The sequence below is a fragment of the Cimex lectularius genome, unplaced genomic scaffold, assembly GCF_000648675.2.
Source record: "Cimex lectularius strain Harlan isolate CLEC.00 unplaced genomic scaffold, Clec_2.1 scaffold13, whole genome shotgun sequence".
Classification (NCBI taxonomy): Eukaryota; Metazoa; Arthropoda; class Insecta; order Hemiptera; family Cimicidae; genus Cimex; species Cimex lectularius.
The window spans coordinates 2,811,094-2,824,480 of NW_019392649.1; the positions used below are offsets into that span (position 1 = coordinate 2,811,094).

Here is a 13,387-nt window from a genome sequence, read left to right on the forward strand (position 1 = left end):
AGTATATATATTGGAGAATTTTGGAAAAGGGCGCCAGCCTGAAAGAGGGCGCCACAAAAAGATACAGAGTTTTCAAGGGGGAAAAACCTCTCGGATAAAAAAAGGATTTTTTTCTCTTTCTTCTCTTCTTGGGTCGACCACGTGAATACGTGCTTTTAGATTTCTGTCTTCTGATCTCTCCTAAATTAATATTTTATATATCTCAGCTGAGTGTGATTTGTGAATAAGGTCTTTATCATAAAGTTTTATTGTTTGTAAATTAATGTATATATATTTTCTATTATTTCTTTTTAATTAGAAGGATTAACCTTATTTTAATTTTTTTTTCTTTTTCTTGTTTCTTTTCCCTTTTCCCTTTTTTTTCTGAGGAGATCCACGTAGTTACCATATGTTGTATATGCCAAACCAATTAATCCTGCAGAGAAGTGTGGCGCCACAGTCTGTTAAAGTATATTAGGGTCTCTTGTGCCCATTTGCAAAATTTACATGTACTGTGTGGATTGATATCAATCTTTCTCATTGTATAACAAGCCGCAATACTTTTTTAACAATTCTGTTCGGATTCTAAGTTCTTCAAGTTGATTAATCGTGTATTTTCTTTCTTTTCCCCCTTAAAACGTCATGATATCACAAGAAACTCTTCATTCAACTCAATTGTATTCAAGCCCAGTACAACATAATTTATCTATATTAAGCCATAAAGCATGTAAAGAAGAGATGGCATTGGATCCTTCTTGCTATGGAATATAAGGCAGGACCAACTGAAAGGTTCATTCAGCTGGAGAGTGCCTGGAACTGCAGACTACCCAACATTTCAATAAAGCAGTTCCAGGCACGCTCCAGCTGGATGAACCTCATAAAGACATTGTCTGATTGGGAAGACACCATTCTTAGCTGAATATTTCTCAACCAGAAGAACGACCCAGCCAACAAACTTTAACTGAATATCAAGTCAACAGCGTAATCTACCGCTTGGAGTAATCTACCTCACCAATGCTAATTATTGTTCAACACAGCTTTTACCTATGTTCATGATGCCAGGGATAATTTTCAAATGATGTGCCAGAAAAGAGATCAATTTAAAAAAAAGAAAAGGCATGTACAAGTCGGATGCCTTAATAAATTTGTGTTAAAAACTTACACATTTTTTTGTGATGATCGATTTGGCAAAAATTTTGTGATATTGTGATAATTGACAATTGCCAGTATGTTCTTAGTGTTGACAAACCCAGTGTATTGTTGCGCAGCAACATGAACAGCCACCTTCGTCGTGTACCATGTTGGATAACTGTAAAAACATTTGAATTATTTTTTTGTAATTTATAGAGTAAATTTCTTACTCATTAGACAGTTTTGGTATGTAGTAGCTTGTATGAGTGTCGTCCATTATGCTCATAACGTCTATGACAAATGAATCATACGAAAAATGATGTGCAGTCCCATTGTGGGTGTGTTCAGCCCAAAGTAAAGTCCATCTGTTTAACAATACCTGAACATCCCTTACTTTCTAAAAATAATAGTCTCGTTTTAGCTTCAATCAAAGATTTTTTTTATTTTTAACAATACTAACATGTTCGTTTATGATTGAATTGGTGAAACCTAGGAGTAAGTCTATACATCTGTAAAAGTACATGGTACTGTCGATGAGATCAACCCATGAAGAAGTGTCATTAACATATAAAAGGATTTCTTGCAACAAGTCGATTATGGGCTCGCCTTCTCCTGGATAGAGTCCTTTCCTATCTTCAAGAAAATAAACCAATTCTGAACTCGTCTTTTCTAACGTTGTTTTCATATATCCTCTAGCTAATATTCGAAACTGTTATAACACATAGAAAACAATTACAAAATAAAACAAGCAAAATATGATTGAATCAGTACATTTGTCATGATGCCGTATAGTCTGTCAGATATGCAGTTTGAAAAATTTGGCTCCTGCCAAACCGCAAATCCTGGATCTGATATCAAGCACTGACGCTTTGCAATCCCATAATACCTGTAAAAAATGTAGTTAGATGAGTAATAAATCTAGTGTTTATGTTTAATACCTATGGGGGCATTCAGTTAATGCAGTACTTCCTGGAGTGGTTATGCTCCATTTAATACCATTATACAACTCCGATTTACACATCGCCATTGATGTGTGATTAATGACTTCAATTCTAACACTCTGCTCCTGTGTTGCCGCTAACGTATGAGCAAGGCACGTGTATGTTGTTGATTTCTAAAACATAAGTTTTACAAATAAAAAAATTTAAATACAAACAAGAGAAAAACGAGATAATACAACAAATATTTATGGATAATAAATAAGCCAAGAAATTAAGTACAATAAACTTTTGATGACATAAAAAAAGGGTAGACATGTTTTATTATGAAATGTTTAATTTATATTTTCAAATTAGTGTCTATTTTGGAAGGTGGATTTTTCCTTTTGAATGCAACATTCACTCTATGGCCGGCACTGGACCCAGAGGACACAGGTTAAGAGAACCCATTCAATGCTGGTACTTCATATGAGGGATTAAGGGGTGAGGAGGTTACAAAATCATCATCTTTTAACGCAATGTCACGAGTTCTCAAAATGGGAATGTATTGATAGGGCTTCAGCAGTAGAGATAGGATGCTTGGCGAGGAAATTTTGGAAGCAGGATCGAATCAGTTTTTTGACAAAAAGAATGTTGAGGTGAATGTGGATAGTGAGATTAGTGATGTAGTACGGAGCTTTGACAATTTGAGGATCTTTGATTAGAAAGATGGGATGTGCTGGATATCGTATGGCTTGGTAGAACCCCACAGTCCACATGTGCAGAGTGGTTTAAAGTTAGTTTTGACAATCAAAACGGTCGTAAATGTCTTCATAGTTGTAACTTAAGTATTGTGTAAAGATTCAGTCTTTGACAATCATAAGGCGTTCTTGGATGCGGGAAGTCACTTGGATATGATACCAGTAACAAGGCAAAATGCGGTAACATCCAGACTCAGCAGTTTAAATGGTATAAAGTATCAAAGGAATGCTTTGTTACTTACCAACCATAAATACCAAGACTGCTCCCTTGTGGGGTGTAACATCTGAGTATTAATTACTGCGTCTCACTCTGACACAGCAGTCCATTAAATAGGATACAAGGGTAAGGTTGTAAGGAATGTGTAGGGAGCTTTTAAGTGAATGAAGCATTTTTGGGTGTTAAAATGTAAACAGGTAAAATAAGAACAGACAAAAGGTCGTTGTGGCTAGTGAGGTTAAGGATGTAATAAGGAATTTTGACAATTTGAAGACATTTGATGGGAAAAATTATATTACAGATAGCATGACAGAACCCATTCGACTTCATAATTATGACCAAAGTTAGTTAAGATAGTTAAGTTAGTTTGTCATTACTTATCAGAAAACTAGATTATTTTTAAACAGTTAGATTTTGTTTGAGTAAGCAATGAGACTTATGAATCCGTACTTCAATGTTATGCACCCTCAGGATACTTCCCGTAGGCTTCAAGTCTTCCCAGACCTCTTTCCCAGGTGACAACGGGAAGAGTTCCTTGTTCTTTCTCCAGCTGTATCCAATGGGATCTTGATCCGACCACCTCCTCTCGTTGGTGGACACGCATTTCAAATCGATGCTTTCACCCTGGAACGGAATAAATGTTATAATGTTCTATAAGGAGAATGCGTCACTCATGCCGGTACCTTTTGCAGAGAGGCACTCATGGGCAGTATGTGCACCTGCGGAGCTTTGGCGACTTCTATGTAGACAGTTTTGCATTCTTGGAAACCCCAGTCTGCTATTTGGCAAGTGTATCTTCCTTCATCGAGGGCGTCAATCTTCTCGATTACCAGGATCGAGGTGTATTCACCTCGTCCATCTTTCGGCAACATTTTTGTCCATATCAACCTGACCAATATGAAATATTAAACATTTATTCTTAATTAATAAAAAACATTGTCCATAAATAACAAAGTATGTTTTGTGATGCTGCGATGTATTAGTTGTGTTGGTACAATTTATTGAAGGTTTACAATTATTTTTAAAGGTACCAAAGCTCATCGCCCAAATTTGTTACATTTTGTACGGTACTTTTTTAAAATATTTTATGAAATATCCTCTATTTACTTTTACAAAAAATTCTTATTGTTAAGAAATTTATCAGATTCGTGTAGATAACTCTTCATGACCTATGAGTGATGCGATTGTTTCGTTGTACTCGTAAACAAAGAAATAAAAGAATTATTCAACTTGTTTCGTCCATCTTTCGGCAGGAATTTGGTCAATATCGAAAACAAACCAATAAATGCATTATTCAATTTGTCTTGTGGAATAACGTGGTGTAAGTTGCATTCTGTATATAACAAATATTCCACGAAATGTCAAACCAAATAATATTTCGTAATAAATAATATTACTCATTACATTAAAATATACTGTATATTATTCTTATTAAATAAAATAATATTATCATGGTATCTCTATTTAAAACATGTTTAAAAACCGGTTAGACCAAATCTCACAACTTACGAGTATTGAGGAAGTGTAGGTTTTTTGCACCGTTTCGTAGTAATCGTAAACAATATTATTACTGTATAGTATTCAGAAGATGTATAAAAACCGGTTAGATCAAATCTCACGATTTTTGAATGTTACGAAAGTGTGGGCCTTCTGCGCCGTTTCGTTGTGCTCGTAAACAAATAATATTATTATTGTACATTGTTCAAAACGTGTAAAAACCGGTTAGACCAAATCTCACGACTTTTGAGTGTTGCGGAAGTGTAGGCCTTCTGCGCCATTTAGTTGTACTCGTAAACGAAGTAACAAATTAATTAATCAATTTTGTTTGAACATTCTAATATCTTGGATGGATGTTGCATTCTGTATATAACAAACAAATGTGACACGAAGTGTCAGACCAAAAAATGTTTTTCAAGTCACTCGTTTCTTTCAATTTGTGCAAATTTTCAAGGGTTTTTTTAAAAAACTTTTTGTTATTTTAAGCGTTTACTTCCCTGATAGAATTTAAATATTAATTAATTATTACACACTTAAATTAAAACATACTGTATTTTCTTATTTAATAAAATAATAATATTATTATTATATCACTATTTAAAACATATAAAAACGGATTAGACCAAATCTCACGACTTTTGAGTGTTGCGGAAGTGTAGATCTTCTGCGCCGTTTAGTTGTACTCGTAAGCAAATAATGTTATCATCACTTTTTATCTCAACTAAAAACCTTAATTAATTATAAGTTATCATCACTATTCAAAACATGTATAAAAACAGGTTAGACCAAATCTGACGACTTTTGACTTTTGTGAAAGTTTAATTGTACCCTCAAACGAATTAACAAATTAATTATTCAATTGGTTTTGTTTGAATATTTTAACATCTTGGATGGAAGTTGCATTCTGTATATAACAAACAAATGTGACACGAAGTGTCAGACTAAAAAATGTTTTTCAAGTCACTTGTTTCTTTCAATTTGTGCAAATTTTCAAGGGTTTTTTTAAAAAACTTTTTGTTATTTTAAGCGTTTACTTCCCTGATAGAATTTAAATATTAATTAATTATTACCCACTCTTAAATTAAAACATACTGTTTTCTAATTTAATAAAATAATATCATTATATCACTATTTAAAACTTTTATAAAAACCGATTAGACCAAATCTCACGACTTTGGAGTGTTGCGGAAGTGTAGATCTTCTGCGCCGTTTAGTTGTACTCGTAAGCAAATAATGTTATCATCACTATTCAAAACATGTATAAAAATCGGTTAGACCAAATCTGACGACTTTTGACTTTTGTGGAAGTGTAGGCCTTCTGCGCCGTTTAATTGTACTCGCAAACGAAGCAACAAATTAATTATTCAATTGGTTTTGTTTGAATATTCTAATATCTTGGTTGGATGTTCCATCCTGTATATAACAAACAAATGTAACACGAAGTGTCAGACCAAAAATTTTTCTCTAAGTCACTCTTTTATTTTAAGCGTTTACTTTCCTGATAGAATTTCAATATTAAGTAATTATTACACATTCTTAAATTAAAACATATTGTATTTTCTTATTTAATAAATTAATATTATCATTATATCACTATTTAAAACTTAGATAAAAACCGGTTAGACCAAATCTCACGACTTATGAGTGATGCGGAAGTGTAGGTCTTCGGCGCCGTCTCAGCCCATTTTTATTTCTTTTGTTATGCGCGATTGTTTGGCATAATTTACATTTGTATACAGTTACAATTTTACAGTTGGTTAATTAAATTTATTACAATTATTTTACGGTAGCAAATATTGCCTCTTCCTTAACGGATTCCTATTTACCTTACTTAACATTTTTAGAAATTAAAATTTGTTTTATTAATTATTGTTTTATTATTATTTTATTAATCCTTTGTAATTTTATATTTGTTTTACAAATATTTCATTTATTAGGTTATAAATGGAAATTCTACTTTCAATACTGTTTGAATTGCAATTCAAAGTATTCAGAAATTGCATGTAATTTGCAAACTAATTTCAGCCCGGCGATCTTCCAGGGATTGAAAATGATACTAACAATCATTAAAAAGTCACAACATCTCCCACAACTATTAAGTATCACGGATCCAATCTTACCATGTTACAAGATAAACAAAAATATCCAATATCATTTTTAAAACATAAATGCATGGAAATTCATGAATAATTTATAAAGCATGCGATATAAAAATTGAAGCTGTTAACATATGAAATATAAAAGATTTCTCACCCTGACGATCTCGTCACGTCAATTCGGTCACCGTCCTTGTACCAGTTGAAAGTCATGTAAGACGACCCTTGAGCAATACAGGACAACATCAATTCATCACCTTCTCGGATTATCCCTTTCACAGTGGACATTATAGACTGAAATAATAAATACAAATTAAATATAAAATAAAAATAAGCATTATTTTAGTAGATAATTATAATGTAATGAAAGATTAAATTTTTCTGATTCAGGAAGAGATTTCATTTAAAAAATAATATTTACTTGTTGGTTATATTTTTCTTCGTGCGTTTTTAAATTAAGGGCTTACAAGTGACAATGACGAGGATAGGCCGAACTGGATGTTCAAAGAGGCTAAGGTACTTGTTTGTCACCTCACAATCCTCAAGTATTCATCTCACAGTAAAATCATGCTTGTTTGAAAAAATGAAAAGCGCCAGACCAACCAAAACCAGCAAGATATTGCAAAATGATCAGAAACGACCAAACTAGTTTCATAACCCGGAGATCTCAATAAGCCACCTTGCAATTATGTCATCCATCTACACCGTCATCTGTCACGATAGACAGAAAGCGAAACGTCATTCATTTCACCATTTTCTACCAAGATGGAGGAGAAAAATCTCATGATCAGTACAGCAAAGATATACAACACAAAATGATCGGGTAAGGCGAAACTACAGTTTCATCATCATGCAACTAGAAGACATCTATTAGAGAAACCGAAACGTATCAAACAGATCAAAACAGAAGGCTAGGATAGCCAAAAATATAGAATGGAAACAACTAAACTACGTGTTCATCATACCGCAAACCTCAATAAGTCATAGTAAATTGTCAACCAAATTTTCCTAATGTATAAATGCATCTGACCTAAAAATGAATCCGTGATTCACCTGATAAACCGAAACAGCAAGGACTATTTTTTTTTGTGGGGAGAGTCCTATGAGTTGGAGGTGGCACCGCCTGGGCTAGGCAACCTGGAATCCGAATAGTGTGCCCATTAATTAGTTCTATTTTTGCGGATTCAGCGTTCTTGACTGAAAGTGAAAATAATATTTCTTGAGTATCACAGCGCGACATCCGTTTAATTAACGGAAAAGTGTCAAGTTAACATGACATTTCGTTGTCGAATGATGAGCAAATCCCAAACATTATAAAAAATAATGTTAATTGTAACAAATGTATTTGGTTAGACATTTAAGTACAATATACAATACAAACTAAATTAAATTTTATGTTTACAAAGCTTGTTTAAATAACATATAGCTCAAAAGTTAGAATTTAGAATGACGTACTGCCTATTTTTTGTACTCTTTGTTATTTTTAATAACGAGTAACTGTTGTTCGAATTTGGCCGGCTGTTATTAAAGTTCAGACAGTCGTGATGAACTTTTTGTTAGTCAGAAAGCCATGTTTTGACGTTTCATCATAGACAGGAGCCTTTGTTCGAAGCGTGATCGGTCGTCAAAGCAGACCAACTTATAACAAGTTTCTCAGTTAAGAAACGGATCGTTTTCATTCAATAAAACCGGTGAAGCTGTAAGTTCGTTACGACGAATCCTTTGATTGCGACCGTGAACTTTTTAATTTATCTAATGCCATGGTCAGCTTCCGACGTTCTGATTGCTGGAAGTTTCTAAACGAAAACACGTTAAGCTTTAATCGGTATTACTAGGACCGTTCCCCAGCCGGGAACTTTTATCTCAGTAAGGTCGACAGTTGCCCTTCTTCTTTATATGAATAATAACAGATAATAAATTTGAAAGTTAGTCGTCACGAGTATTTTGATCGGGCTATCTTAGCTGGGTTAGTCTGTCAGATCCGTTTCAGCTTATAACCTACTCTCTTCTCATTCTTTAGACTATGAGACAATTCTTAACCCGAATCTTACGTCCTCAAATCTATAACATTTTGGTGAATAGCCGCAATTGACAATAAATACGAGCTGTGTTTGGACAGTTTTACTCTTTTGTAGTTCATCTACCATTATGATTGTATGTTTCCTTGTGTCATGTGACATCTAGAAATTATGGCTATTGAACAGGGAGGTGATGTAGGAGGGATAGAGAGGGAGGAAAAGAAAACGAAAGATAAAAGAACTGAAAAAGAGAGAGAGAGAGAGAGAGACAGAAAAAGAGAGAGAGAGAGAGAGAGAGAGAGAGAGAGAGACAGAGAAAGAGAGAGAGACAGAGAGAGACAGACGGAGAAAGGGTGGGAGAAGAAGGGAGGGAGAACGAAAAAGAGAGAAAGACATAAAAAATAAAAAAGTGTTAAACCGGAAAGAGATGAAAAGAAAGGAGAGAGAATATATAATAAAAAAATATAACGACAAAACGAAAGATATCGCGAAAGAAAGATAAAAAGGGGAGAAAGAGGAAAATAATGGCAACGAGAAAAATAGAAAAAGAGAAAGAGAGGGGAGAGAGAGAGAGAGAGAGAGAGAGAGAGTAAGGGATAAAAGCTGAGCACACAAATGATAGAAATAGGGAAGAGAGATAGAGATAGATAGATAGAAAGATAGATGAATAGATAGATAGGTAGATAGATAAGAAGGTAGATAGATAGATAGATAGATACAAAGAAAGAAAGATAGATAGATAGAGAGGGAGAGAAATAAAGAGAGCGTGAAAGAGAGAAATATCAACAAAAAAAAAGAAAAGAAACTGAAAGACTGCGTTTGGGAGAAAATGTGAAAAGGAAAAAGACAGAAATAAATAAAAAGAGAGACTGTGATATAAAAAGATTTATTGATTAAACGTTTTATTTAACTATGCAAGGTTAGGTTTCGTGGACTTTACTTCAATAGACAGAGTGATAAAGAGAGTTAAAAAGACTAAGAAAAAGAGATAGAGATAAAGGAAGTTAGAGAAAACGTGAGAGAAAGAGAGAAACAAAGAATATGATTGAGAAATAAAGAATGAGAAAAGTGAAATAAATAGAAATAGAAAAAGGATGAGAGAGAGAGAGAGAGAAAGAGAGAGAGAGAGAGAGAGAGAGAGAGAGAGAGAGAGAGAGAGAGAGAGAGAGAGAGAGAGAGAGAGAGAAGAGAAGTGCAGATTGAAGGTTTTTGTTCGATAAGAGGCCTGGGCCATTCAGCAATCCTACTATTGTAATTAATTTTATATAAAGGAAAACCTATGAAAATAACTGATTAGAGTTTAACTTAGTCTCGATGCGCAATTATGAATAATTAAATATTTTATGTGACGTTGATAAAACGTAGCCTGGACGACAGAACAACTAGGAGGTGAAAGTTCATTAAGCGTGGCTTTGACAGCACTGAAAACGGCCCGTTGCAACCGCAATAACCTGGCCTGGTTAAAGCTCAGTAACCGAATCGGTGGCAGTAGAATAACCGAACCTGTGGGCGCATTAGCAAATTCAATGCAGTGCAATGAGCGAATCTGAGATTGAACGAACCGAGGATGTGGTGCCGCATTACCTTTGTTACTGAGCTTGAGGTTCCTCGGCAACCTATTACCTTAAGAGTAAATTATGTGTCTTTGTTTTGCAATTCAATTGCCGTTAAATTAAAAATGTTTTTTAAGGAAAGGGAAAATATTATTGCAAGTTTGGATCGTATGTTACGTTCCGTTCTGTTAAGACTTAATGTTTCATGTCAGGTAGAAATATGTTTCGATTTTGTACCATTTATGTGTTTGTGAAAAGGATTTTGATACAACTATTTGTAACCCTGATGAATTCATCTTCACCACATCTTTTGATCAATCGTTGGATTTTGTTTCGATGGTTTGGATTTTAGATGCAGCCATGAGGGATGGATGTGAGGAATGTACATCCGCCATCAGAAAATGTATCAAGAAATTTCGAGGAAAGGTTGCATTTTATTCCAAAATTAGGATAGATACAACAGCGTTTTTCAGTTTTGACAAAAAAGAAAGAAGAAGGGCAACGATGTCTGACTTGATAATAATGATTTACGTTGAGTACAACGTAATGTTACAATATTTAATTAGTGTTCCATAACACAACTCGTCTGACCGACCAGAACAGCTAGGCCAAGCAATACGTGACCTGGAAACAACCACCATCTTTATAGGGTCTGCGGGATGATAACTCGTTTGTTCGTTCATTCCATCAACTAATTGCAATCTTTAGTACTGTGTCGATGTATCGGTGACTCACCGTACCTTGACCTAAAGCCTTGATTGCCCTGGCAAGCATTCTAAATCAGTAGACGGTTTGGCGAATTTCTGTAGAGTGATTTGCTACAATTAACCATCGGGTGTGAGATCAGTTACACTTCGCGGACAGCAGCATGCGAGTCTTATATGCGAGAATTACTGAACTACGGGCGCAAGCATGTTCCAAGTCTACTGCTTGCAATTGAAGTCAGACTCGTAGTGGTTCGTGGTGAGGCTCCTTGAGAGTAGCCCACGGCGTACACAGTGCCTCCTGGACGGTGGTTAGCATTCCATTTAAATAAAAACCGGTGCCGGCCCGTCTGTCGGAAGTGCCTACGCTAGGGGTGCGCCTCCACTCGGGGTTTCGATAGAGCTGCCTTTTTTATCGAGCGGGAGTAGCTTCGGCTGCGACGCTGGTCGGGCGGTCTGTCGACCCAACCCTGCAGAAGGGACAAGCTGGGAAGAGCCTTTTTCAAGGCTCTACGTGAAAATCTACGGTATTGCACACCCCACCGTAGACGGAAGCGTGTCGCCTCCCTTCTTGAAAAACGATCCCTTGCTTGCACGGGGGACCGATATGGCCCTAGGGCTAGGCGCAGTCTTAAAAGATCCTCATGTCCTTCTCAGGACCTTGAGCAAGATTGGGAAAGAATGACCTAAAGGCGGCTCCAGATATGCGGGTATTCGCCGAATGCCGATTGCCGTCGAATATTCCGGAAATGCGGCCAATCCCGATTTGCTCGTCTTTGCATCGCCAAAAAGCATGCCTACGTATACACACATGCCGGTTTTGTATAACCTTCTAGTTGTTGCGGAAAGAGGTAATACTTATTTTCCAAATGCTGTGGGAGTCCTGAACTTACTACAGATCGTTATAGACATCAGTGAAACTGTCATTGCTGCAGCTGCGGTTATTTTTTGTGCAGTGGCAACAAATTAATTGAAAAAATACATTTAATTACATTGTTTATAAACTTTATTTATAAAACAATTTATGATTTATAAGAGAAGCTTTCCACACACTGTCACGATAGCTCAAGTGGTGGAGTAGCGGCTTGTTTAGCCGAAGGTCGTGGGTTCGAATCCCGCTCGTGACACTGACTTTTTTATCTCAACCAATACCTTTCATAAATATTAATTAATTGAAAAATATTAATTGATCAATCGGACCACGAACTGTAATGGATTGAATAAGTAAACTGAAGTATATCTTTACGAAAGTTCTCCGTGGCCATTTCATTTGTCGCCGAGAATCAAATAGATTACAAGGCATTTGAAAAAATTGCAAAAAGGAGGGAAAATTCGAGAGGTGAGGTTGAGATGGGAGGTTAGTGTCCGAGCGGATTGAGGTCACGATAGCTCAAGTGGTAAAGCAGCGGCGTATTTATCCGAAGGTCGTGGGTTCAAATCCCGCTCGTGACACTGACTTTTTCATCTCAACCAATACCTTTCATAAATATTAATTAATTGAAAGTTGACAGTGGTTAAAGGTATGTACAGTTATAGTTCATTCCCGAATGTGTGGATTGGCTTCAGTGCGTTTACTTCACGAATATTCGTGAATAGCCGTGCGTCCTGTCTGGATCCGGCGAAAATTTGCGCGGCATCCGGCGAATACCGCATGTCTGGAGCCGCCTTAAAATTGTAAACGTACGGTTGAATTCATAAAAACGCATAGCTGTTATAATAGTCTACAGGATATGCTGCGATAGCAATGGTATCAAAACATATTCATTTCAATTTGTGCTTTGTTTACTTATACGTTCAAATCTTTCTTTGGTGCTAATCCGCCGGGAAACGATCAACGTACAGCTTTTAGCGTTAAGTACCTTTTAGCGTGTTACTAGAGAGACAAATTGAAGACCCAGAGACAAATTGCTCATGTTTCCGACGTCGAGTTAACCCTAAGTTGATATTTTAAAGTAAATCCGACCCATGGATTTTGACAATGCGATTATTAATTTAATTATGGACAGCCTGATCAAACAAAACGCCTGATTGCAATTAAATCAAGCTGAAATAATTGACTTGTTTGAATGAAATTAATCGTAATACAAACATTGGTAATGTAATTATTGACATTGTCTAGTTCTACATCTGATAATAATGCAATTCTATGTGGACTATCGTTTAAGATTTGCTCTCAATACCAACCACCAATATATATATTTCATAATTAATATATTATTTGAAAGTTAGATATTAATTATTGTATTTAGTCGCTCCCTGTCTGGAAAGAAAAGATGGAAAATGAAAGCCATATATTCTTGGTCTATAGCATAAACACTCCTGGCTTTCATAAGAAAAAAGTGTGAAATTTTTAGCGAGGCCGGTTCCGTAGATTTTGGGTCTAAATTGAACACGCATAAGATCATTGACTGTTATGTATATATGCCCATAAGTGGCATAATTTTTACATTTTGGAAGGATTAGTGCAAATGCTTTGATATGTTTGAAATATCGACGTCATTCTTTCGTACTTTA

The 13,387-nt window shown here is 35.5% G+C and overlaps 1 protein-coding gene and 1 non-coding gene across 4 annotated transcripts in view; one reads left to right on the forward strand and one right to left on the reverse strand.

Annotated features, from left to right (window-relative positions):
• The window catches only part of LOC106664542, a 382,600-nt gene that overhangs the window by 6,156 nt on the left and 363,057 nt on the right, over positions 1-13,387 (reverse strand). For all 3 annotated transcript variants that reach the window (XM_014390354.2, XM_014390356.2, XM_014390357.2), the window contains exons 9-16: positions 6,756-6,892; positions 3,689-3,893; positions 3,456-3,629; positions 2,049-2,224; positions 1,882-1,996; positions 1,571-1,819; positions 1,341-1,507; positions 1,142-1,288 (exon numbers count right to left, since the gene is read on the reverse strand). In XM_014390354.2, coding sequence (XP_014245840.1) covers positions 1,142-1,288; positions 1,341-1,507; positions 1,571-1,819; positions 1,882-1,996; positions 2,049-2,224; positions 3,456-3,629; positions 3,689-3,893; positions 6,756-6,892 — 1,370 coding nt within the window. The remainder of the gene's footprint in view (positions 1-1,141; positions 1,289-1,340; positions 1,508-1,570; positions 1,820-1,881; positions 1,997-2,048; positions 2,225-3,455; positions 3,630-3,688; positions 3,894-6,755; positions 6,893-13,387) is intronic.
• Positions 11,928-12,000, forward strand: Trnan-guu. The gene has a single exon. It is a non-coding gene; the product is annotated as a tRNA-Asn (tRNA).